The sequence below is a fragment of the Dermochelys coriacea genome, chromosome 13 (assembly GCF_009764565.3).
Source record: "Dermochelys coriacea isolate rDerCor1 chromosome 13, rDerCor1.pri.v4, whole genome shotgun sequence".
In the NCBI taxonomy this organism is placed as follows: domain Eukaryota; kingdom Metazoa; phylum Chordata; order Testudines; family Dermochelyidae; genus Dermochelys; species Dermochelys coriacea.
The window spans coordinates 31179620-31207004 of NC_050080.1; the positions used below are offsets into that span (position 1 = coordinate 31179620).

Consider the following 27385-nt stretch of genomic DNA (forward strand, 5'->3'; position numbering starts at 1 on the left):
CAACTTGGTGTTTCTACAGATGCCAACCAAGACTGGAGAGGTTTTAATCACAGTCTTGCACATTGCACCACGTAGGTGAATGATGCAATATGCCCCAGAAGCTTTAAGCAGTTTCTTGCTGTGGTCATCCCTCAGGCTCTTTAGGAGTGCCTCTATAGCTCTGAACCGACTTTCTGGGAGAAAAATCTCTGGCCTGGTTTTCATGGAGTACCATAAACTGGTAATGTCTGTGGTTTACCACAAATTGTACCTTTTGTGCCCATGAAAGACAGCAATCTAGAAATATATGTCCTTTAAATCGAGGACAGCCTACCAGTCCCCTGGATCTAGAGATGGATAATGGAGGCCAAGGAGACCATGAGGAACTTCAGTTTCTTCATGAATCTGTTGAGGTTTCACAAATCCAACAATTGTTCTGAGGTTGCTGTGATGCTGTATGGAATATGAGACATTTATAACATATTGATACCAATATTATAAAATTGTAAGGAATCTGATCAGATATGCCATGTAAGGTATTAGTGAAAATGTTATGATTTGCCAAGTATGATCATCTTGTTTATATGTTTGTATCACCTTTGTATCATGAGTTATAGATATGTATGATATATCTGTATTTCACACTGGTTCTGTGCATCCAGATGACACCCCAGAGAGATAGGCTAGGCAGTGCTGATGCCAGTTTGATGACCCATCAAGGGTCATCAGCTGTACAATGACTCCATTGAAAGGAGCCAGGGAATACACTTTATGAGTCAGCAGGACTTTTAGGGGCATATCTATGGACAGAGAAGAATGCTAAAGCTTTTCCACATGCTCTGAAGCTTGTGTTTGGGACACAGGAAGTACAAGCCACAAGGCAAAAGGAATATAAAGGGTAGCTGCATTGTCTCCATTCCTGCTTCTTACCTCTGGAGTAACTTTCCTACAAACAAAACTCTGAACAACCTATCCAAGCTGTGGATGTATTCCAGAGGGACTTTCAAGCAAAACTCACCAATACTGCTAAGAACCTGATATATGGACTTTGAAGTCTCTGTATGTATCTTTTTTCCTTATAATAAACCTATGGTTTTAGACACTAAAGGACTGGCTCTCAGCATAATATTTTGAGTAAGATCCAAACGAATATTGACCTAGTAATGTGGCAGACCCTTTGGGGTCAGAAGAACATTTTGTAGATGTGAGCAGAGAGTTTCTAAACTTCTCATTGTACTGGACCTACGTGGTGATTGGAAGCCAAAAACAGAATAAGGGGGCAATAAAGGGGGCGGTGAGATTTCTTTTTTTAGCTTCTTAATAACCAGTGTGGGGGGGATCAGCAACACAGTTTGTGACTGGTTGGCGAGTTTAAACTTCAGTGTTAACCACCAGTTTTGGGAGTGTCTGCTCTCTTTTGCAGCCTGCCCTGAGCCTGGCATTTTCAGTGAGGGCTGCCCCAGGCACCCCAGGTCACAGTCGCCATAGGCCTTTGGGATTAAGAAGTAACAAGAGTAGAAACCCCAACCCCTTAGCATTGTTGGAAACGCCACCACTGCTCCGACAGATTAGGAGCGACTGCACCTCTTCAGCTAGAAGTCTCTCATGAGAAGGGTCGCTGAAGGAGGATGGGGAGGGTGAGAAGTGACAACTGAATTGAAGAGTGTATCCCACTTTTATCATGCACACTACCCAACAGTTTGTGGTAATGCAGGCCCACACCTGATAGAAGTGTGACAACCGGTCCACAAAAGGTAGGAGAAATAGGATCCAGACACCGTACTGGTACATCATCCTGAGGTGTACCCTCAAAAGGTGTACCCTCAAAAGGCCTACTTAAACCCTGCCAAATGTCTCGGGCCGGGGGGGGGAGGGGGGGTAGGTGCTGGGGCAGACGAGGATTGGGACAGGGACCTCCTTCTATAGCCTCTGTTCTTTCTCCTGCTGTATTCCTGTCTCTTCTGCGTAGGGTAGAACTGTGCTTCTTAGCAGGAGCTGGTGGTGTATGCAGACCCAAACATTTCAGAGTAGCCCTCAAGTTTTTCAAGCTATGGCACTTCAAATCAGTTAGCTCCGAAGAGAGTGATCTGCCTTCAAACAACAGGTCCTGGATTGCCTGCTGGACCTCATAGGCAGACCCAAAGACTAAAGCCACAAGCTTTGCCTCATGACCACCACCGAAGCCATGGAGCAGACTACCGTGTCCAGAGCCACCTGGAGAGACACTGTGGCCACTGCTTTGCCTTCCTCCACTATGGCTGAAAACTCACCCCTGGATTCCTGCAGCAAGAGCTCCCTGAACTTTGCCATAGCACTCCAGGAATTAAAGTCTGCCAACCACTAAGTGCTCATAGGTTGGTATATCTTGAGCTGGTGGCTCAGTAGAGTAGACTTTTCTGCCAAAAAAGATAGAGTTTTTTGGCATCTTTGGCCTTAGGGGTTCGCCCGTTGCCTCTGTCTCTCCCTTTTGTTCATCACCAAAACAACCAGCAAGCTGGGGGGGGGAGGGGGGTGTTAATATACAAAAATGTATACCTCTTGGGAGGGACAAAAGTACTTCCTCTCCATCCTCTTTGCAGTAGATTGGAGGGATGTGCGAGTCTGCCAGAGAATTTTTATAGGCTCCAGGATGGCATCCTTCAACGGCAGGGCAGCCCATAATGGTCCTGAGGCCATTATAATATCCACTAAGGTGTGGGAGGATTCGGAGATCTCCTCTGGTTGAATGCCCAGGTTCTGGGCTACCCTCCTCAGGAGTTCCTGGTGCACCCTATAATCCTACTGGGAGGGCACCATAGCGGTTCCCACCACTGCCTCATTGGGAGAGGAAGATGGAGAAGCCTACACAGGCATCTAGCCCTGTATTTCTCCCTCTGCTCCAGATGGGTCCTGTAAGGAGGCAGCCTCCTGTTCAGCACCAGGTTCGGCACAAGGGGACTGATCCCTGTTTCCAAGAGGGATGGCACTCGTGCCTCCGATATCGCAGAATACAACCTTATGGACTGGGACCCCTGAATAGGTTGGAACGCTCAGGGATTCCAAAATGGCCACTGCAGGGGCATTTGCCATTGTGCCGGTGGCCATGTCGCCGGCAGCATGCCCTGGCCCATGTCCGGTTGCAGAGTGCTGCCTATAGGAGCAATGTCTGCTCCTGCGTGAGGCTTAGGACTCTGCCCCAAAATCAGAGTCTGAGGAGTGGCTTCTAGGCAACCAAGGCGGGGCGGTACAGACCAGTGCCAGAGAGTGGTGCCATGAATGAGGGGATTCATGCCACAACATCATGACCAACTTGCCCTTCGCCAGCACCTGTCTCCATGCCACGGTGGCCCTCCGTTTTGGTGTGGTCACTGTGGCCAAGAATGGCGGCACAGGGAGGAAAAGAGGGTCCCTTACAGCCTCTGGCATAACTGGTAAAGCCAAGGCTGTTGTGCTGCGGTGGCTCTCCCTTGGCAGGGAGTCCAATGGCACCAGACTCAGTGACGCCCTTTTCAGGGCCAGAGTCTATGATGCCGCACACCATGTGGGCGCCTCCAACTGGCCCAGCATGGGTCGCACTCTACCAGAAGTCCTATTGCCTGCAGACCTTGGGGTTGGACAGCGCCCCCAGCCTGTCTTTCTGCTTTTTCTTAGGCACTGGCGATTGTGAGCCATGCTGGGAATACCATGCTAACCTAGAAATACACAGTGCCGATTCCACCTGCGTCAGCTCTGAAGCGGGACGGAGTGCTGCCTCCGTGTGGAGGAATTCAAGTCTAGTTTCTCTGTCCTTTTTTGTCCTGGGTCTGAAGCTCCTGCACCATTCCTGCACGTGGGTCTCTCACAGGCACTTAAGACAGATATCGTGTGGGTCACTAACCGGCGTCGGTTTGCGGAATGCCATACACGGTTTGAACCCTTGGGACCGAGGCATACTGTGGTGCAGGGTGGCCTAGCCCCGCTAAGCGGGGACACTACCTATATTACACTACTTAGCTACCTACTAACTTAATCCTAACAGTAACTACTTACAATTTTTACAGAAAAAAGTCCACTGAAAGAAGGCATTTGCAGAATGCAAGAGATGAGCTGAAGTTCCAGTAACCATAATAGGTGGTAAAAAGGAACTGAAGGAGTGGTGGGGTGGCAGACCCCTATATGCCGGCTCAACTCCAGGGGCACCAGAGCCGACCTGACGGATACCACTGAGAGAAAACTTTCCCATGGCGGTACATGCAGTGCATGCACACCTACATTGGAATGGACATGAACAAGCACTTGAAGAACATAAAGAAACAAAAAAAGGATACACACCCATTTTAAAAAATGTGACCTACAAAGATTATTTAATACCCCCCTGAGATGAATGGAAGCAATTCACATCTCCTAGAGCTATTGTTTTAGTCTTCCTGCTTACAGTCTCAAAAGACAATGGTGCATCAGGTCACATTTGCACATTTTTTTCTCCAAATCATAAGTTAGATTTTTTTAAAGGCAAACTCTTAAATTCTGCAAAAACCAGTAAGTTCAAAGTTGTACAAGAAAAACGTTTTCTAACTCCCACTCACAGGCCTCGTGGCACTGTCAAAATGAGCACTTTTTTCATAGTCTTTATTAATTTCAGACACTTAACATTAGTTCTCTCTCCTTGCTGGGATAACTTCACTCACATCCAACACGGATTTGTTGATACGCTTTCTTGCATGCTTTATATCATGTTCATTTATAGGTATTACATTACCTCAGCATATGTAAAAAGCGAAACCAAGTCTGTGCAATGCACTCGTTGTCCATTTCAGGAGGAATCAGACTGGCATCTTCATCAGGAATTTTAAATGGAGGAAATGAAGGTCCATATGTAAAACGCAGCAATCTAGGGGACAAGTCAGTAAGACTGTCATTGCATTAGTACTCCTCACACTTGGCACTGTTTGTACATTTGTAAAAAGATGCACCATATATTGCTTTAAGCACATGTAAAATAAAAACCAATTACAAACCTTACTAAATAAACCATGAACATTTTACACAGTCATCCATTCAAAATTAAACATCAATCCATTTAATCGTCTCTATCCCACCCTTCTCAAAAGCTACAGTCTATAGCCTTGGAGCATGCCTGAAGTTCAGTGTGCTTGGACTTTGTCAGACTAAGAAGGCATTCCACATGCCGGGGCCCTCTGTGAAAACACTCTGCTAGCACACCACCCTCGCTGTTTAAAACCAGGGGACTACCAGCTTGTGTGCCATGTGTTTTTTTTTTAACCTGACAAAGTATTGCAAAAGGAGAGAGGCAGTTTCTCAAGTAATTAGGTCCCAAACCACTTCGGGCTTTTATTGATTTGAATCAACACATTGAATTACACCTGGAAACAAAGAGCCAGTGCAGATCAAGGTATAATGTATGCTCTCCATGAGGTGCCAAGCTTATCAAGCAGACCCACTACAATCTGCAGAAGCTGGAGTCTCCAAATGGTCTTGAAGTATAGCACCACAGAGCACATTACAATGATCGAATCTCCAGATGGTAAAGGCCCGGAAAACTGAAGTAAGGTCACAGTTGGAAAGAGTGATAATCTTCTGGCCAAGCAGCGATGGAACAAACCTTTCTTGTGCTTTCTGACCATCCAAAAGAAACTTAGGATCCAACCCGCCACCTCCAATTCCTCTATCTTGCTAGCCAGTGAGAAATGGCACAGATTCCAATCAGAATGGTCTCATTCTTCTCCAAACTGAAGTCCCTGCCACCTCAATCTCAAATTTTTACTCTTCTTAAAATTATGCTTTGCACACCCCCAATCTGGAAAAAAAACCACACTTCACTTGATATTTTCCTCTCCAACTAGTGTCCCATCTGAGCTAACTGAGACTGCTATCTGTGACACTGTATGGAATATGGGTGAACATTTAAAATACTGATACCAATATTACAAAATAGCAATGAATAGTATACAAGATAGGCCATGTAAGGTATCAGTGGAAAAAAGTTATAATCTGCTAAATATGATAATATTGTTATATCTATCTAATCTTATCATGAATTATAAATGCGTGTGCTATATCTGTATCTCAAACTTGTCCTGTGTTTCTGGGTGACACACCCAGACAGACTGGCATTAGCACTATCCAACCTGCTTAATGGCCCATCAAGGGCAATCAGCTGTACAAGGAACCCACTGAGAGAGGATAGGGGCCACACCTAGTCAGCAGGACATGGAGGGACATGCTTATGGACAGGGAACTCCAAGTACTATTCCATACCCATGCATAGGCATCGACTCTGTGGGTGCTCTGGGGCTGGAGCACCCACGGGGGGGGGGGAATCAGGGGGTGTTCTGCACCCACTGGCAGCCAAGCTCCCCTCTCCACCCCCCTGCCTCACCTCACCTCTGCCTCCGCCTCCTCCCCTGAGCACACCGCATCCCCGCTTCTCCCCCAGCTCCCAGGCTTGCTGCTGCAAAACAGCTGTTTTGCAGCGTAACAAGCTCCAGGAGGGAGGGGGGAGGAGCAGAAACATGGCTTGCTCAGGGGAGGAGGTGGGAGAGAGGCGGTGCCAGGGTAGGGATTTGGGGAAGGAGTCCAATGGGGCAGGGAGGGGGCGGAGTTGGGGTAGGGACAGGTCGAGCACCCACCGGCCCCAGAAGAAGTTGGCACCTATGTACCCATGTGCTGCGAGCTTGTGTTTGGGACAAAGGATATACAAGCCACATGGGAAAGGATATAAAAAAGCAGCTGCATCATCTCCAGTTTGTCTTCAAACCCGCTTCTCACCTCTGGAGAGGGTTTTCTACAAATTGAAGCTATGAAAAATGGACTGATAGCCCTATCCAAGCTTTGGATGTGTTCCACAGACACTTTACAAGCCAGCAAACTCTCCAATGCTGTTAAGAACGTGATATATGAACTCTGAAGTCATATGTATGTATCTAATTGCTTTGACTCTTAACTCTTTTCTCTTTTGTTTCTTTTCTTACATAATAAAAAACCTTTAGTTTTAGATAATAAAGGATTGGCTGGCAGAGTTGTATTTTGAGTAAGAGCCAAACAAAGTATGGATCTGGTACTGTGTCTGGTCCTTTGGGGATAAGAAGAACATTTTGTAAAGTGAACAGAGTTTGAGGTAACTTCTTACTTTACTGGACTTAGTCATGGATTGGGAGCCAGAAACTGGAATGCAATAAAGGGGGCTGTGAGATTTATTTATTTTTAAGCTTCTGGATAACCAGCATGGGGGATCAAGAGTACAATGTTGTGACTGGCTGGTGGGTTAACCAGTTTTTGGAGAATCTGCTCTCCTTTTGCAGCCTGCCTTGACCTTGCCATTTTCAATCTGGGCTACTCTAGGCACTTCAGGTCATGGGCCACACTTTTCATAGCAGCAAATTTGTTATACTAGGAAGAGCAGGAAAGAAGGGAAGAAAATCAAGTCTAAGAGGTCAAACTGTAGGACAGCAAGAGCAACGTCCAACTGGGTGATTATGCTTTTCTTGAAATTGTATTTTCACAGCTAGATATTTTAGTGGTTTGCACCTGGTAAATGTTAAAGACAGAATCATGCTGGGTAGTAATTTAATTGATTTCAAAGTAAGAGTATGTTAAAGTTGAACTCTCGAACCAGTTCCTCTAACACAATGAGGGTACATCTTCACTGTAGAGTTAACTCGGGTGATCAGACTCAGAACTCAAGGTCGTCTAGCCCAGGTCTAAGCAACCATACCGCAAAGCCCTACCCAAGTTAGTGTCCTCACTGGTGCTACATTTACCTGTGTGTCTTACTAGGGATGCTGCAGGGGACATCCTATGGTTCTTGGTGCTGTAATAAGCTGAGCTGCTCTGGGATTCTTTCCCAGTGAATTGTGCGAGAACTTGTCTGTCCTTATTAGCACATGGAGCGAATTGTGGGAAGGCACTGGAAGACTACCAGCACTTCAGCAATTTATCCTGTATCCTCACTGCAAAGTGAGTGGGTTACCAGCTCAAGTGAAAGCAGAACCTGAGCCTAGCCTATACTCCAGCAGGGCCAGCTAGCCTAGGTTTAGAGCACCACTAAATTTGGATGAAAGATTTGTTTTCTGGTGGGAGAGGCAGTAAAGGGCAACATCTCAGAAGATTCCCGGTTAACTCTGAAGTGAAGAAATACTCTTAGATACCAAAATATTAAAATTTACACATACACATGCACCCCTATGTGACTAACCAATCACCATTGTTTTGATTCAGGAAACCTACTCTGAGCATATTACTAGCAGCCAAATTCAGCAAAGTTGTTTATTAAAAAGTCACTTTGCTCTTTGGAAGTTGGATTAGAATTTCTTTGGGCTAAAGGTACTCATGGAGACTTGAAAGCACCACTGAGCTTAAGGTTGGCATCAAAAAAACCTCAGCTCTTGTATATTAGATTTAAATAAGCAAACAAATCCACAAAAATACTACAACATATTACACAAAAAAGTGTCACAGAACCCACAGGTTACTCTATATCAGTGGCATTAAAACTGTTAGACATCAGAGGGCAGTAAGATCTGGACATAAAGTGTATGGAGCAGCAGTGGAACAGAACACTGATGCATGCTTTACAACTGTTCTTTCCAAACCAACGAATCATAAAAACACATCATAAATGTTTTATACTACTACATCTAAGCAGCTACAAAATAGCCAGAAGAATTGTGTATTTACTCGTGCAAAATAAAAGATGCCACACAAATATGTGAATATATGTATGTATTAGGAGGAGGTGAGTGTCCCTTAGTGGTGAAAGAACAGGTTAGACTATTTAGAAAAAAATGGACATGCACAAGTCCATGGGGCCGGATCCAATGCATCTGAGGGTGCTGAGGAAGTTGGCTGATGCGATTGCAGAGCATTGACCATTATCTTTGAAAAACTCATGGTGACCGGGGGAGGTCCCGGACGCTTGGAAAAAGGCTAATGTAGTGTCCATCTTTAAAAAAGAGAAGGAGGAGAATCTGGGGAACTACAGAATAGTCAGCCTCAGTCCTGGGAAAAAAATCAAGCAGCAGGTCCTCAAGGAATCCATATTGAAGAACTTGGAGAAGAGGAAGGTGATCAGGAACAGTCAGCATGGATTCACCAAGGGCAAGTCATGCCTGACCAACCTGATTGCCTTCTATGGTGAGATAAATGGCTCTGTGGATATGGGGAAAAGCAGTGGACATGACATACCTTGACTTTAGCAAAGCTTTTGATACAATCTCCCACAGTGTTCTTGTCAGCAAGTTAAAGTATGGATTGGATGAATGGACTATAAAAAGGTGGATAGAAAGCTGGCTAGATTGTTGGGCCCAGCGGGCAATGATCAACAGCTCAACATCTAGTATCAAGCAGAGTGCCCCAGAGGTCAGTCCTGGGGCCAGTGTTGTTCAACATCTTCATGGATAATGGGATGGATTGCACCCTCAGCAAGTTCACAGATGATACTAACCTGGGAGGGAAGAGGTAGATATGCTGGAGGGTAGGGATAGGGTTCAGAGCGACCTAGACAAATTGGAGGATTGGGCCAAAAGAAATCTGATGAGGTTCAACAAGGACAAGTGCAGAGTCTTGCCCTTAAGACGAAAGAATCCCATGCACTGCTACAGGCTGGGGACCGACTGGGTAAAGGCAGTTCTGCAGAAAAGGACCCGGGGATTACAGTGGATGAGAAGCTGGATATGAGTCAACAGTGTGCCCTTGTTGCCAAGAAGGCTAACAGCATATTGGGCTGCATTAGTAGGAGTACTGCCAGCAGATCAAGGGAAATGATTATTCCCCCTCTATTCGGTACTGGTGAGGCCACATCTGGAGTATTGCATCCAGTTTGGGGCCCTCCACTACAGAAAGGATGTGAACAGATTAGAGAGAGTCCAGAGGAGGGCAAAGAAAATGATCAGGGGGATGGGGCACATGATTTACAACCAAAGGCTGAGGGAATTGGGCTTATTTAGTCTGCAGAAGAGAAGAGTGACGTGGGATTTGATAGCAGCTTTCAACCACCTGAAGTGGGGGTTCCAAAGAGGATGGAGCTACGCTGTTCTCAGTGGGGGCAGATGAGAGAACAAAAAGCAATGGTATCAAGTTGCAGTGGGGGTGGTCTAGGTTGGATATTAGGAAAAACTATTTCACTAGGAGGATGGTGAAGCACTGGAATGGGTTACCTACGGAGATGGTAGAATCTCCATTCTTAGAGGTTTTAAGGCCCAGCTTGACAAAGCCCTGGCTGGGATGATTTAGTTGGGGTTCGTCCTGCTTTGAGGAGGGGGTTGGACTAGATGACCTCCTAAGGTCTCTTCCAACCTTAATCATCTTCTTCTAAATACATGTGATGAGAAGCTGTACAGCATGGAAAAGCTAGGACATATATATTTTCAGATTTTAAGAAGCACTTGGATAGCAGAAGGTTTCCTAGAGTTCAACTGAAAGCAACTGTAGACAAGATAAAAAGTCAGAACAATTGAACATTATATGTAACAAGACTAGGTAACATTTTAATGTTTTGGATAACAGAGATATTAAGTTTTAGAGTAGCAGCTCAAATAAATGTGTTAGTCGCTAAGGTGCCACAAGTACTCCTTTTCTTTTTTAGGGACATTAAGATTATACACAGACACAAAGAGACAATACACTGAACTGTTCATTTATGGAATGCTAACATTTACTAAAAATATGAACAGGAAAAAATAATATCCATAGAACCAAACTTCATAGATATTGAAGTTGACCTGGTTTTAGTAGGTACTTGCTTTGCTTACCAAAAGATTTTGGATGAGCTGCTTGTTATTCAAATTTGCTACTGTCTGCAAAAGTGTGACCAACCATATGATATATATGGTTACTGTACCTGTAGTTATGAAATAATGGACATGCAGTTATTCTGCAAATATTGGAATTATTTGTCTCTTTAAAACTGCATTCCACAAACAAACAGAAAATACAGACCTATGAAAGACGCCATCATCACAGAAAACTGGCTGAACAACATACATTGCAAGTGTGTTCATCTCAATGTCAGCTTCTTTTGAGGTTTCACCTACCTGGAAGTAAGGGCACAGATAACCTTACTCCACTGCTCCACTACAGCAGGGTGATGCCGCCAGTTGGCCACCATTTCTTTGGCAGTTTTCCAATAAGGGGGTGTTGGAAAGCACCGAGTGCAAGCTAGCAACCACACTTCAAACAGCACACCAATCAGTTTCTCAGCCAGATTCTCAGCAATGCCACCTTATGCAGGAACAAAACAAGCATTTAAAGCCATTTAAGATGCTAGATCTCTTTCAGCCATCTCCCCTAGGAAACCCTATTGATCCTAAAAGAATCTCATGGCTATCATGCTCATACCACTTTGAATTTATATAGATTTCAGTTTATAAGCAATGTTTAAATACTCTTAAACCTATTCTGATCTACAACAGTACCATTTGCTTGTTTTCTACATGAGCATCCAGGTTTTTTAAAAGTCCAAATGTCATAATTGATAGTGCAAAGCCTAGCCATATAGGTAATGCGAACACCTATGCAACAAGGGATTCGCCTACTTAGACATGTTATCACAGTAATACATCTCTGTGTCTGTGTCCGTCTACCTGTGAGAGCTCTGACCATGTATGTATTAGTTTACAGGTGGGTAGGTACTGACGTGTCTTCACACTGCCTCTCTAGCTAGGGGAAAAGAAAGAGAATACAGAGCTAACAGACAGAACTATGGGACCCCAAAGACAGAAGACCCAGTAATCTGGGATGGACCATCAGATGTCTTGCAGAGTATGTTTTGACAATTCATACAGGACAAAAATTGTTTAAGCAGGTTCAATTTCAGGCCATCCAACTTTAATTCAGAGTTTAAATACTAGAGATGGGTTGTTGTTCTTACATGGCCACCAGCAACTTTTGATAAGTTTTTCAACATGAAAACAAACTACATTCGGGGGCCAAAACCCTTATATCCATAAGAGATGCAAATAAAAAAAAGTTAAGACACAAACCTTGCACAGTGGGAGCTGCCAGAAGAGTGTCATTAATCTGTAGGAGAAACAGTAATAAAACCTCCCAAGTTTCTCGAGCCATGATGGTTGACTCACGAGCCAATTTCTGGACAGCCTTCAAAACCTGCAAGCATAGTCTATTCTGACTGGACCCCGCGTCCTGCCTACAAGAGAAAAAAAAAAACAAAAACAAAACAAAACAAACACTATTTGAGTCTCTTAACAAAACAACAAAAAATGAATCTATAGCTTTGAGATTGACTACAGTACTGAAAATTCACTGTTATATGCAAAAGAACTTAAAATGGCAATATTATTGAACCAAACTTTGAGTTAAAGTGATTCATGGGAATCCAACTCTGCCTCAGTGCAGTGAAGTATACAGTACAATAGCTCTTTCACGACACTACACAACAAACATGCACTCATACAAAATCCTACACCATGTATACATTTTCAGTTAGAGAAAGTACAGCTCCTTTGCATTATATTCCAATTGTTAAGTGAGTGGCTCATCGCTTAATGCCATGAGATCATGAAAAAACCACAAAGACACATATGGGGTAGGCAAAAAGGCAGAATTAAAGTGTAGTATGTATTATTTTGATTTTTAAGAGTGCTCCTAATTATTCCAGGCACATGTAAATTACAAAGCTTACCAAATAAACCAGTTCCCAGTCTTCCTCACCCATTCATCCCAGGAATGACGACTTTCACCTACTCCTATTTATAGACACAGCATCCTTTTTTAATGTGTATATTACACTAAGCTCAGTCAGGATGGGGATCCTATTATGCAATATGCCGTCTAAACATGGACAGTGATGTGATCCTGCTCTAAAGAGCTTACGACGTAAAGAAGGGTATTTTGAAGTCACAGTTAGATCAGCAAAGATGAAGGAGCTGATTACCACATTAAGTATTTTTTTAAATGGCATAGGGAGAGCAAAAGGGATCTTGACTTCCTCTTTGTGGAGGATATGCGGATTAGACTGACTCGATACCTCACATGTCACGAAAAAGGAGCCCACTTATCCAAGAGCCTAGACAAGACAAAGATAAACCTGAACATAATGGAGATGTCAGGACTCACTTATGGCCAGATATCTAATTCAGAAGAGAAGTGTTGTATTGGGAAGCAGGAGAGAATGGTGCTGGCAAACTAGTTTGGCTTCTTTGCCACCTCCTCCAATACTGCCTATCCCCCAATTTACAATAAGCCTAAAACCTCCTAAGCTTTTTAAAAATTCTAGAAAAGTCACTAGAATAGGAAAAGCAGATTAGGGAGGTCCTTTGCATATAGAGAAAGCTTGTTCACGGAAGCCAGAGTTTTAATACATTAGCTCTTAGGGTTATCCCATCATGAAAATATTATCGACTCTCATATACCACAACAGAGAGTTTTGATGAGATTGTCTGGCTTTCTCTACCCCTTCGAAAAGCCATTTTGTAAAATACAAAGATGAGATAGGGCAAGTGACAATGACAAAAGCTTTCCCATAGCACCAGCCATTGTAGGTCTTCTGTCACTCCGTTCTTGATGACAGGATGCCATTAACATCATAAGTTTATAGCATACAAATGTCATGCACGAATCCCACTTCATTAGGAAGGACAAGGCAAAAGCACTCACTCCATGCTCACAAGATTTTTGTGATGGAGGCAAACAGTTTGCAGAAGCAGAAAACTAAAAGAGTTAAGGGTTTACAGAAAAGGAAAATTTGGACCAGATTAAGGGATTTCAGCAGAGTACTATCTATAAAAGATGCCCCATACTTACTTTTAGGACAAGATCTGCCAGAGCCTGAGCATTTTGTTCATCTAATGCAACTGGAAGCCTGTGTGGCACTGGGGCATTATCTTACAGTAACTGCCGCCACTGCCATTGCATTTTAGTAATTCAATGCTTCTTCAATCAAGCAGGTTTTCCACTGCATGCATCCGATGAAGTGAGCTGTAGCTCATGAAAGCTTATGCTCAAATAAATTTGTTAGTCTCCAAGGTGCCACAAGTACTCCTTTTCTTTTTAAATCAAGTAGGGTAGCTAGGGTTTGGGTTCATTTCGTTAGGGCTAGAAGTCAGAGGCTGACACAAGAGGGAAGGATGCAGGCGACTTCTTTCTGGTTGATCAGTCAGCTAGAAGTGATTACAATTTACCCTGCTCTCTCTCTCTCTCTCTCATATTCATTGCTCTTGACACTATTTCAAAGCTATAGGTCTCAAAAGTGAGCATAGATTAACTGTTTTAGCACTGTAGCTATTTCAGGCATGGATTCTGTACATATTGCTGTTTTAGGGGACTAAATGTTGGCCTGACTATTATAAAAACATTTATGAACACTTATTTCTGGGGGCATCAAGCCTTTAAACCTAGATTCATAGATACTAAGGTCAGAAGGGACCATTCTGATCATCTAGTCCGACCTCCTGCACAGTGCAGGCCACAGAATCTCACCCACCCACTCCTATGAAAAACCTCACCCATGTCTGAGCTATTGAAGTCCTTAAATCATGGTTCAAAACTTCAAGGAGCAGAGAAGCCTCCCTCCAGTCAACCATGCCCCATGCTACAGAGGAAGGCAAAAAAACCTCCAGGGCCTCTCCAATCTGCCCTGGAGGAAAATTCCTTCCCGACCCCAAATATGGCAATCAGCTAAACCCTGAGCACATGGGCAAGATTCACCAGCCAGATACCCAGGAAAGAATTTTCTATAGTAAATCAGATCCCATGCATCTAATATCCCAATCTCAGGGGATTTGGCCTATTTACCCTGAATATTTAAAGATCAATTATTTACCAAAATCCCATTATCCCATCATACCATCTCCTCCATAAACTTATCGAGTAGAATCTTAAAACCAGATAGATCTTTTGCCCCCACTGCTTCCCTTGGAAGGTTATTCCAAAACTTCACTCCTCTGATGGTTAAAAACCTTCGTCTGATTTCAAGTCTAAACTTCCTGGTGGCCAGTTTATACCCATTTGTTCTTGTGCCCACATAAACCTGTCTGTTCTCTACCTGCCATTTCAAGTCTGCTCATCTGTAACTAATTAGATTGACTCAGGATAGCCACCCTTCCTCATGCATTCATCTCCTAGATGGAAGATGTGCACTTGAGCTATTTTAGATATCAGCACCCTCTTATCACAACTCTGGACCATTGTGCTCCTGGCAGACAACTACTACATCACTTCCTGGAGGTGGGAAAGGAAACTAATTCACCAGGACCAATACTAAGAAAATATATTTATGGTGTGGATTGAATACTGTAATACAGGGAAAGCTTTTATTCCACAAAAAGAGGGGGTAGGAAGTATTCTCCTGAATTCTATCCCTACCAGCATTCCCCATAGTATCTGAGACTCTCCCACTTGGGGGGGGTTGGGGGAACATTCTGAGTTTTAAGTTTCTTCCTTCCTTCCTAGCCTGCAGAAGGAACACCTCATGAGTAGTGTATATACACACAGCTTACTAGGGGAAAGCCAATCCATGAGCTCAGCTGTGCATTTAACTTTGACTATAGCGGACCCTGTGATCATTTTTAGCTCTCATGAGACACAGTTCTGAGCCAGCTCCTGGGAAAGCTGTATTCCACCTTTGACTTGAACTCATTTTTGTTTGGGGGAGGGAGAGAGGGAGGGAAAAAAGGGGCTTGAAAATAAGGTAGAAGCTGCCAACAATTCTTGATGTGCTGCCCTACTGCAGTGAGGCAAAAGGAAGCAACTTTTACTTCTCTCCCAGGAGCTTGGAGGTGGTCTTCCTCGCCCACTGACTGGGCGCTGCTTCTCTTCCTCAGAGCAGCCACCAGCTCCAGTTCTTGCCTCCTTGTAGCAATCTGTCAGCTATTTTGGGGGGGGGGGGGGGACAGACAGGAGAGGGAACGCAAGTAAGACCTGGTACCAAATGGAAACAGGCAAGAGGACCGCTGAGCTGCCAAAAGCAGCCTGGAGGGAACAGAGTTCAGGTCTTGGAACACAGGGGAAGAAACTATGGGGAGCATAGCAGGAGTCATATGGGATAGAGTAGGTGCATCATCTCTCACCATCATCCAGCAGTCTCTCCTACCTACTTTATTTCTATCCTACATGTGTTAGGTAAAATTCCTCTGAACTCTGACAACGTGGACCTTAATTCTGTAGCAAGGTACCTGGAACTGTAGCCTTTGCAGAAATTGTGGAATTGCTCTGGAAGCGTCTCATATATTATAACTGATGTTTTTATTGAATTAAATATGAAAATGCAATCCGCAGAGCCTTGCTCATCTGGATATAAATTCAATTAATTTTATGCAGGCTCCCTATTTTCTGGTTTTCATTGTGCCACAGAATTTTAGGTTGATAATGCATAACTTTCAGAGCTGTCAGGGGAAGCTGCAAGTTTTGGGAGCCAGGTAGGAAACAGTTGGGGTTTTTGGCACCTGGAGAGGCCCAGAAGACCACTGGGATAAGCACATTCGCTGGGTGTTCCTGTTAATGTGATTTATGTCATTGCTGGACAGCTGAGTCAGTACTGACATGAAGAGAGAATTTTACACCTCTTAGACTCTTGTACTAGGCTTTTTACAGATTCATGTAGACAACACTTTAAGGATGCACTTGGTTCATGCTTTCAAAGTTATCACAGCTTTAAAGGGGGGCTAGGACTCCTAGGTGCTACCATAATACATTTTTTTTTAAATTGATAAAACAGAAGCCTAATTTTAATGCTATTTTTCTCAGCCCTCACTTTTTCCCTTACCCTTCTCAGAAGTAAGTATCAGAAAATTAACTAGAATTTAAGTCTAACACCCTTAGAACAATGGTCCAGTGGTTAGAGCATTAGCCTAGTACTTGGAAGACTTTGGTTCAAGTTCCTGTTCCACCAAACAACTTGCACAACCCTTGGCAAGAAACTTTGCCTCTCTGTGCCTTAGTTCCCCACCTATAAAATGGAGGTAACAGCACCTCCCTACCTCACACACAGTGTTTTGAGAGTACACATATTAAAGATTGTGAAGGCCTCACTGCTGTAATGGGGTCCAGTAGGACTGCCTACATACAACAGACTGCTGAATATTTCCTTCGTACCCTCCACAAATCTTATTTAATCTTTAAGGAAGACAAATCATATCTAGGTTTCTCCTCTTTTTTTCCTTAATCATATCTAGATACTGCTGCTTCTCTAGCCTGCAAGACCAGCTTGTGAAATCTCACCTACGACAGGCACTGACTTAACAGAAATTGTGTCATCAGAGAGCACCTACAGCTGCAGGGAGCAGAGCCATTACAAAAAGACAATGCAATAAAATAAATAAAAAAATAAAAAAAATCACTAAATGCCTTTGAGAATTTCCCCTAGTCAGTCAGTGCTTGAGAATGCAGATAGGAGGATGGGGTTGGGGATTTCTCTTCCATAGTTTTTTGCTTGTTTAAATAGTCTGACTATCATTTTATGTTTACTTTTGACCTTGCTTTAATATAAAACTAAAATGCCACTTTTATCTGTGGTCTGAGACCAAGTGAAATTCCTAAGATTATTAAATATTCAGATATTAGAAATTGAAGCAAGTTACTGAATGTCCTTTTGCTTTTCACTTTAGAGCTAATCATACAGATTAGCATTAGGTCTAGTCCTATGCTATAGTAAGAGTAGGTTGTGGTAAGTGCTTCTGCGTGGCCATGACACAAGTTTTGAACTCACTCTGCAGGCATGCAATACAAGAACAGTATATCCATCTACACTAATATATCCTGCAAGGTAAATGACTTAGTTGCCAGAAACTTTATTAAACAGGTATGTGAACTGATGTGTTAAGCTTGGTGATAAATGTAATTTTAGAGTCAGCCATTGACAGATGATACACTCCTCTTCTTCCTCATTTAATACCTGTGAAGTGCTTAAACAGATCATTGATTTGTATGTCGTCATAACAGGCCAATTGTTCTTAATCACTAGATCAGAGTGTAGATTCAAACTATTGGGGGGTGGGGGAACACACCACACACACACACACACACCCCACGAACGGTGGTTGCTGTAGCCTGGAAAATCTGGTATCCATATTTTCAACAGCGGCTTCAAGGATATACATCTGATCTTTTTGAAGCTTTGCCTCAACAACCTGGAAGTTTTTACCTCTTAAAGTTTACCCTCACTGTGGACATAAAGGGTAGGATAGCCTTTATCAGTTTCATGAGGCACAGCACTTCCTAAAACATTTTTATGACCTGTGTTACATCAGTTGTCCCAAATTCCAAGTCTACTTTGACAAAGTAAGTTTTCTAGCCCGCATAAATCTGATGTAAATTGACACCTGCTCAGCTTCTGACATATCAGTGCCAACAAAGTAATATGTCTAACTCTCAATGTGCACCTGAGGCCTCTAAGATTTTTCCAACAGTTCTCTTAAATCTTAGTTTTATGCAAGACTGGACTTTTTGTTTCATTTGCAGAATATTTCTTAATTTTTAAAACTGAAATCCATATTCACTGAGTGTGTAAGTGGTGATGGAATAAGGTGGCATGTTTTTGGAAGTCCACATATTGCATTTTATGGTGCAGTTTAGTAACGAGTTTTCGGTGAACAAAATTGATAGTTTCTGCTTCCATGGATTTCATGTGAGCAACAGAGCCATCATGTGTCTGTAGAGAATTAGTACTAAAGTTCTTGCACCCACTTATAAGAGGATCTCTCTTATCAAAAAGCTTCCTATGCTGTCTGCAAATAAAAGCCATGTCATCTTTATGACATGAAACCTATTGATATTTAATCATGAATTCTGGAAAGTGTATTCATAGATATTAAGGGAGGACTATGATCACCCATCCTAACCTTCCTCATAACCAAGGCCAACAAATCTCTTACATCAAGCCCATACATCTCTTTTAGGATGCTATTTAGTTTTAATTTAAAGACTGCTTTTGATTAAATGATTATTACCCTCATTTAAAATCTGCACTTTATTTCTAATCTGAATTTTTCTAGTTTCAACATCAGATCTCATTATGATAGATTTCATTTTAGCAGAAAAAGGCAGATCTCTTTCCCCCATAGATAGTTGCAGATCATAATTAAGTCAATTCTTAACCTTGTCTTGCATAAGCTAAACTAAATAGATTGTATTTCCTAAGTTTTTCTGCGATAAGACCTCAAATCATTCTTAACTCTTTTCTAAGTCTCTTCATTTTTTCCAACATCCTTTTTAAGTGATGACACCAGAACTGGACATAATATTCCAGTAACTGTCTAATACCATATACAGATGCACCTTCTGTCTCCTAGTTTAAAAAAAAAAAAAAAAAAAAAAAGGATAAATAAGCAGGAGAATATCAAAACTATCTGCTTCCATAGAAGCTGACCAGACCACTGTATCTGAAAGGTCATGCCCCCCATATAGTCAAACGAGCAAAAATTACAATGATTTTATGGTATGTTCTACATGGAATGCCTTCATGGATTATGCAACAACCCTACCAAAAGGAAACCTGATAAAGGCACAGACTTTGTTGCAAGAGAACTGGTCATCGCTGGCAAGTCCAATTTCACTAATTGTCACAAAAAGCAACTTGCAGAGATCAGTGAAGGATACATTTTCTTCTGTCCATCCAAAGAGCCGTGAGTGTCGCATATTCGCTGTGACATTAGTAACTGCATTGGTACCAAGCTTTTAAAATAAATAAATAAATCTAACGGCGTACGTGATTGCCTCATGACTCTACAGTTGCCACTGAAACAAGTGGTGTGCTACCATGATCAGTGCTTACGCTCCCATCATGACAAATGCAGACAAAGAAAGAAAAGTTCTATAGTGACTTAGACAAAAACCCTCAGTGTTTACACTGGCATCATGTAAACTGGTCATCAAAAAAGGGGTCTTCAGTGCGAAAGCGGAAGTAAGGCAGTAAAATGGCAGAATACCATAGGACAGCATGGGACTGGGAAAGAATAGCAATGAAACTCTGCTATTCAGTGAATGTGCGAAGCAGCAGCTAGTGATCATTAAAGCCTTTTTCCACCTACCAGACCAAAAAGAAATCCTTATGGACACACCCAGGATCAAATAATGGCATCTTATTGACTATACTATCATCTGGCAGCAAGATCTATGGGACGTATGAATGACTGCAGCCTTGCACAGGACAGACTGATGGATAGACCATCGCATGATACGCTCCAGAATTTTATTTGTTAATATGGCAAGCGCATGGCAAATCATCATTTAAACCAGTGGCAGGCAACCTGCAGGCCATCAAGGTAATCCACTGGCAGACCATAAAACAGTGTTTACATTGACCGTTGGCAGGCACGGCTGCCTGCAGCTCCAAGTGGCTGCGGTTCGCCGGTCCCGGCCAATGGGAGCTGCAGGAAGGTCAATGTAAACATTGTCTTGTGGCCACTGACCAGACGCATGTTGCCCACCATTGATTTAAACCAGACAGCTCAACATACAGCAATTACAAGATTAAGCTACATAAGCTCAGCTCTGCAACAAACACCAGAGCTGCTCTGACTGACCTTGCTGGCTTGACTACTAGTGCTAATGTAAACAGCAAATGGGCAACTCTTCATAATACATGAAGCAGCTTTTGCCATCTTGGGTACAGCAAAAGGATGTCATCAAGCCTGGCATGATGAGAATTACTCAGAAATCCAACAGCTACTAATTCCTCCTCCGCTCACCCCCCAGTCATTCCCCCCTGGTTATTTTTAGTAAAGTCTGACAGGTCATGGCTCCTGTGAATTTTTGTTTATTTCCCGCAACTGTCCATGACTTACTAAAAATAACCATGACAAAGTCTTAGCCTTAGTCATGAAACCAAAGACTTCTATGATGCTTTGAAAGATGTATAATGTTACACACACACACACACACACACACACCTACCTTTAAAGAGTAGCAGCTGTGTTAGTCTATATTCACAAAAAAGAAACTGAGTACTTGTGGCACCTTAGAGACTAAAATTTATTTGAGCATAAGCTTTTGTGAGCTGTAGCTCACGAAAGCTTATGCTCAAATAAATTTGTTAGTCTCTAAGGTGCCACAAGGACTCAGTTTCTTTTTGTTTTGTTTTTTAAGGGGAAAAAAAAAAAAAAAAAAAGAGTGCAGACTGCCTATTGCTGACCACCAATAAAGGAGACATCGTATCAGGGATGCCAACAGCATTTCAGTGATCTTCTGAACACATCAGCTAACACTATAGAAGAGGCACAAAGAAGAGCAGTGGATATGCCAACATCTGCCCGGTCCCTTGATGGAGTCAGCACTGCAATCAGTGCCATGAAGAATGGCAGGGATTGGATGGTATTCCTGCAGAAATAGTCAAGCACTGAGGAGAGACCTTACTGAGGCAACTACATGGAGATTCTCTCAATCTAGAGAGAGTACTGATGATGCCACCATTGTCACCACATACAAGAGGAAAGGTGAAAGTCCAACTGTGGCAACTATCCCAGTATCTCATTACATACGAGCACTGGAAAGATTCTGGCCAGAGTACTCCGATTGTCTGCTATGTAACATCACTAATCGCGTGCTATCAGACTCACAATGCTGTCTCAGGACAATGTGAGGAACAGACATATTTGTAGCTAGTCAGATGCAGGAGCAATGCAGAGAACAGCAACAGAACCTTTACCAATGAACCAAATCTTCATTGACTTGGCTAAAGCATTTGACACTGACAGCAGATATGGACTTTGACAATTACATAAGTTTTGTTATCCAGAAAAATTCACCAACATTGAGGCTATAGCATAACTAAATGCTCAAATGAGTCTGTGCACATTGGTTCAGTATGACCCATTTCCTATCACTAATGTTAACTTGAGCTGCATAATTAATCCAATCCTGTTCAATGTCTTCTATGCAGTAACACCCAGTGATGCTACAAGAGACCTGAATGCTGGTATCAGGATAGGTTTCCAGTTCACCCTCCACCAAGATCTGAGGCAGTTATTGATGAGCTGCTGTATGCAAATGACTGCACTCTAGAGAAAACAAACTCAAGAAGAGATACGATTGATTACAGACAAATTTGTAGAGGCTACAAAAACAGAGGCTGACAATCTAAAAGAAAGAAGTCATGTATCAACCTGCAACAGGAAAACCCTACAAGAAACCAGAAGTCACCATCAGCAACACACAGCTGAATGCTGCTGTTACAGACTTCTGCTATCTTGGCAGCATATTGGTGAATGATGCTACTCTAGACAAGAAGCTGACAAGTTGCAGTAACAAAACCAGTTCATCATTGGCAGACTATCCAGCAGAATCTGGCAGCAATACTGTATTAAGCTTCAAACGAAGATGAGATTAAAGCAGTTGTGCTGTCCTACCTGTAGCAGGGCTCGCACTCATACATCACATCAAGTTTCTAGATGAATTCCATTTTTGACAACTGCATACCATACTCTGCATCAAACAGCAGAATAATGTTATAAATAAAGTTCTGGAATGCAGCCACTCCACAGGGACTGAAACCATGCTCATGGCATCGCAGTTACACTGGGCTGGTCATGTGTTCAGGATGGATGACACCAGAATGCCAAAGCAGCTACTGTACAGCAAACTGGAAGTAGGTAACCACACACAATATGGTCAGAAGAAATGCTTTGCAGACACACTGAAGCATAACTTGAAGCAGTGCATCATTGATGTCAACAGCTGAGCATCAGACAGATCACCTGACAAGCAGTAGTCAGCAATGGGGTTACTCAGAGACTAATCACCACATGGCTCTTGAGGTACAGAGGCTGAGTTGTAAACAGCAGCAGCTTCAGCAGACAGACTGTAATCCCTTCCTGGATATTGAGCTACATGTGCATTCAAAGTAGAAAGGACAAAGTGTATTACCACTGACAGCATCATCTTCGGTCATGGACAACTACCACCTATCCAGGAATAGTGTTTGCCCTCTTCACTACAGAAGAGCCAAGGGAACACGAGCTCCCAGTGTGATCGTCCATGATCTTAAGTCCTTTTCCATGTCATTGCATTCCAGGATAGAGTCACCCACCTTGTATGACCTACATTCTTTGTTCCTATGTAACATGATCTTGCATTTGGATGCAATACACAAAGTTTCTCATGTCAATCTGTTCAGTCTCACGTGCTTTGCACTTATTTAGCATAGAGCCTTTAGTATCCCCCTCTGTTGATTCAAGCTGATAAGTGCTTTTTGGTTTTCTGTTTTTGAAACCATACACCAAAAGCCCAGCAGGGTGCTCTGATGTGATCCAAAAACATTTTTCAATCCCCCCCCCCAAAATCATGCAACTATCCATGGACATAGTTCTTGTAAGAAATGTTTAGAATAGTTAGCGTGCGAGTCAAGGACTGATTTGCAAATTAAGTTGTCTAACCATCGCAGCAAAAGCAGCTGCAAAGTTTGCAATTCAAAAAACTGTAACAAATTAGAGTGGCCACCCCACTCCTAACTTCAGGCCCAGGTGTGTTTTGCAGCAGAGACAAGTAATAAATCAGTTTTATTTTACTACAAATCCTACTCTAGTTTGGCTAGCAAATGGTGGGGGGGGGGGAGCAGCTAGCCTTCAGACCCCCATTTCTTCCCTCCCTGGTCACTACAGATCTGCTTCTCACCTTGGTACAAAGAGATTTTGTAGATGTTTGAGAATGCTCTGAACATAAAGGTTTGGTTCCTTAACAACAGGTAAAGGAATGGAGTCTTTAGGTAATACAAGAGCCATAATCCAGTCAGTATATACATCGACACAATTCTTCACAGTATCGCCCTCCAATGGGAGGGTCAGTCCATAACAAACCACCTCCATGGTCCATTTTACCTAAACAAAGAAAGGTGAGGTTGTTAAAATACTGTATATACAAAACATAAGAGCATGTCTACATGTTTCTAAACAAGCCCAATGGTGCCAATAGCACCCCTTTTTAGCAATATCATCTGAACATATGCATCCCTTCAAGAAGTATTTCAGGCTGTGTGTGTTTATAACATATATTTAAAGGGACAGTTTCCCTTAAGGGACAGGCTGAAGCCTGCAGCTTGGAGATAATCAAGAAGGCCCTGCCACAACCTGGGGTCAAGCTATATAAAACAGGGGAGGGCAGGGAGAAGAAGCCAGGCAGGCTTGCAGTCACTCCTGTCCTGAAACCTTACCAAAAAGGGGACATGGTATTCGCTTAACGTATGTTGGCATCTCCTTGCCTCAGGCTGTAAAAGCAAACCCATGCTTCCCCAATTAAAGGAATTAAGGTAGGGCAGACCCACATCACCACAAGGGGTTTGTGGGGATGGCCCACAGCTTTAAAGAAACTTTTTAACCAACTCCAACTTACAGATTGTAAGCCATGCTACCTAGCAGATTTAACATGGAAACTAAAGCAACACACAGTAAAAGCTGTTTTATCCAGCATGTTGGGAGAATGGCGGGTGTGGGTAAGTGAAAAATGGCAGTTAACTAAGAGGGCCTTTGGGTGCAGGAAGGGGTGCAGGCTTGGGACAGCAAGTTGGGGCACAGGAGTGAAGGGTGCCAGATCCAGGGGGGACAGTGTGCTCACCTCGGGCGGCCCCCCTCAAGTGGTAAGCTGTCCCAGCTGCTCCTAGGTGGAGGTGTGGCAGGTGGCTCTGTGCACTGCCTTCACCTGCAGGTGCCACCCCCACAGCTCCCAGACAATGGGAGCTGCAGAGCTAGTGCTTGGGGTGGGGCTGGGGCAGCATGCAGAGCCACCTGCTGCGCTTCCACCTAGGAGCAGCCAGGACATGTCACCACTTGCAGGGAGCTCTCCAAGGTGAGTGCCCCCCAGATCCCCACTCCCATGTCACAACCCCCTGCCCAAGTCCCCTCCCAGAGCCTGCGCTCCACACCTGCTCCTGCACCCCAAGCAGACTATAAACCGAATTTCAATTAAGATCAGAAATGCCTGTTTATAGAGCTGTCTGGTTGGTGAAATGCTTGATAAAAAACAGCTTTTAGGGTACTAGCCTACAATGCTGTTCATCAGCTTGTTTTCCAACTAAAGTTTTCACTTTATAACAATACATTACTTGCTACTGTTACTAGTTCTGCCTTCTGCCGCCATTTGCTATTAGTATGATACACTGACATGAGATCACAGCCTCATGATTATCTTATTAGTAATGAAAAACTTCAAGCACTTTCAGTATACATTAAAGTGGCAGTTCAGTCTTGCTCTGTGTTAAAAAGTATGAAGGGCTGTTGTCAAATTGCAGGTAGACTAAACAGCAGACAGGTTAATATATTAGGAACATTAAATATCCATAATACTGTGAAAGAAGAATATGTATACTGTAGTAGGTAAAGACAGTGCACATATTGGTTATAGGACTAAGAACTGACATTCAATATTTGTCTACTGTGCCATTGGTTCCAAGAAGTTGTCCCAAACTGAAAACAAGAAATTTAGCAATTAATAAAATTTTAATAGCTCTCCAAGCAAGTAAGGCTCTCCAGCTATGCATTTCATAGAAAACATAATTCACTGGTGAGGAAAGTAATGGAATTTACTTATGCTATGACTTATCTGTTGGGAAAAGTCTTCGACAGATCACTAGTTTAGGACTTTAAATGTACTTCAGAAAGCTTGAATTATTTAAAAAATTCAAAGTTACACTGCAGAAAACTATACAGATGAGCTACATCGCAGTTAACATGTGAACAGAACCAGAACCTCTGTAAAGAAACACTTACTTCTTTATCTGTTTTTAGTAAGCTCTCACTCCCAGCTGCCGATGGCGTACTTAAGGCTTGCCCAAGAGGACGCACCACTGCATTTGCCACCTCTCTACCCACATTATCAGGATAGCTGTGAAGTACACTGGTGTGACCCTGATCATTTTGAACAACAAGATGCAGGGACCTCCACTCTGAGTACATAGTGCCTCTATGCTACACTCCAAGCAATACCTGGAAGAAGAGAAAGCAGCAATTATTAAATATGCTTATGGTACACATTAATAGAACTCTGGCTACACGACACAGAATATACCCCATTACACATTTAAAAATGCAAATGAATGCTTCATGCTCATGGAGAATTGGAAAGAAAAAAAAAAATCAAACTGCAGCCATTCAACTCCAAGAGGTCCCTAATGTAGCCCAGTGAACCAGTACATTGACTATACGGAATTTGTTCAAAAACGTTGATTTAATTACAGGTAAAAATCAGATATCAAGACATGAATCTTAAGACCTCTCCTGCATTATATCGATGGTCCACAGTTACTTGAAATGACCCCTGCTCTTTCCCAGCAATTATGGAATAGACACAGCTCTTACTCTTACACCTCTTTTCACTTGGAGATCAATTCAAGGAATTGACCTCCAAGTGAAAAGAGGTGCTAGAGTAAGAGTGAATTTACTCTTGGAGCTTGCACTTAAATTCACTGAGTACAATGTACATTCCTACACATGGGTGTTGCCAGGAGCCAGTGATGCCAAGAAAAGGACACGCTAAACAAATGTTCTGTAGAGATGATCTTGTGGGAAGGTAAGTTCAATGCTTCCCCTTTACTTCTTTACAGGTAAAGGAACCGGGGCTACTGGGAAAGAGTTGGCTAAGAAAATGAGTGAATTGTAGGGTACACTCTCCAACTAACAGGCCACTTGAATAAGCCCCCTCTTTTGTTGCAAATTAATTGAAAATGAACCTCCAGAAAAGGTAGTTTAAAACCTCATTGAATTCTCATTTCACTAGCCCACAAACCCAATGACACTCAAAAAGGAAAAACAGCCAATTTCCACTTCTCTACAAAATTTGTTGTGATGTCATAGAATATCAAGGTTGGAAGGGACCTCAGGAGGTCATCTAGTACAACTCCCTGCTCAAAGCAGGGCCAATCTCCAACTAAATCATCCCAGCTAGGGCTTTGTCAAGCCTGACCTTAAAAACCTCAAAAAGGAAGGAGATTCCACCACGTCCCTAGATAACCCATTCCAGTGCTTCACCACCCTCCTAGTGAAAAAGTTTTTCCTCATATCCATCCTAAGCCTCCCCCACTGCAACTTGAGACCATCACTCCTTGTTCTGTCATCTGCTACCACTGAGAACAGTCTAGATCCATCCTCTTTGGAACCCCCTTTCAGGTAGTTAAAACCAGCTACCAAATCCCCCCTCGGTCTTCTCTTCCACAGACTAAACAATCCTAGTTCCCTCAGCCTCTCCTCATAAGTCATGTGTTCCAGTCCCCTAATCATTTTTGTTGCCCTCCGCTGGACGCTTTCCAATTTTTTCACATCCTTCTTGTAGCGTGGGGCCCAAAACTGGACACAGTACTCCAGATGAGGCCTCACCAATGTTGAATAGAGGGGAATGATCACGTCCCTCCATCTGATGGCAATGCCCCTACTTATACAACCCAAAATGCCATTGGCCTTCTTGGCAACAAAGGCACACTGTTGACTCAAAACCAGCTTTTCGTCCACTGTAACCCCCGCATCTTTATCTGTAGAACTGCTGCCGAGCCATTCAG

The 27385-nt window shown here is 43.0% G+C and overlaps 1 protein-coding gene across 13 annotated transcripts in view; it reads right to left on the reverse strand.

Moving 5' to 3' along the window:
- Positions 1-27385, reverse strand: part of RALGAPB (Ral GTPase activating protein non-catalytic subunit beta) — a 131736-nt gene that overhangs the window by 89395 nt on the left and 14956 nt on the right. For 6 of the 13 annotated variants that reach the window (XM_038369407.2, XM_038369405.2, XM_038369404.2 and 3 more), the window contains exons 2-6: positions 25605-25820; positions 23518-23720; positions 11937-12100; positions 10989-11175; positions 4697-4828 (exon numbers count right to left, since the gene is read on the reverse strand). In XM_038369407.2, coding sequence (XP_038225335.1) covers positions 4697-4828; positions 10989-11175; positions 11937-12100; positions 23518-23720; positions 25605-25790 — 872 coding nt within the window. In that variant the 5' untranslated portion in view covers positions 25791-25820. Of the gene's footprint in view, positions 1-4696; positions 4829-10988; positions 11176-11936; positions 12101-22770; positions 23408-23517; positions 23721-25604; positions 25821-27385 lie in introns of those variants that run through there. The other 7 variants (XM_043495551.1, XM_043495550.1, XM_043495549.1 and 4 more) reach the window with 4 other exon arrangements.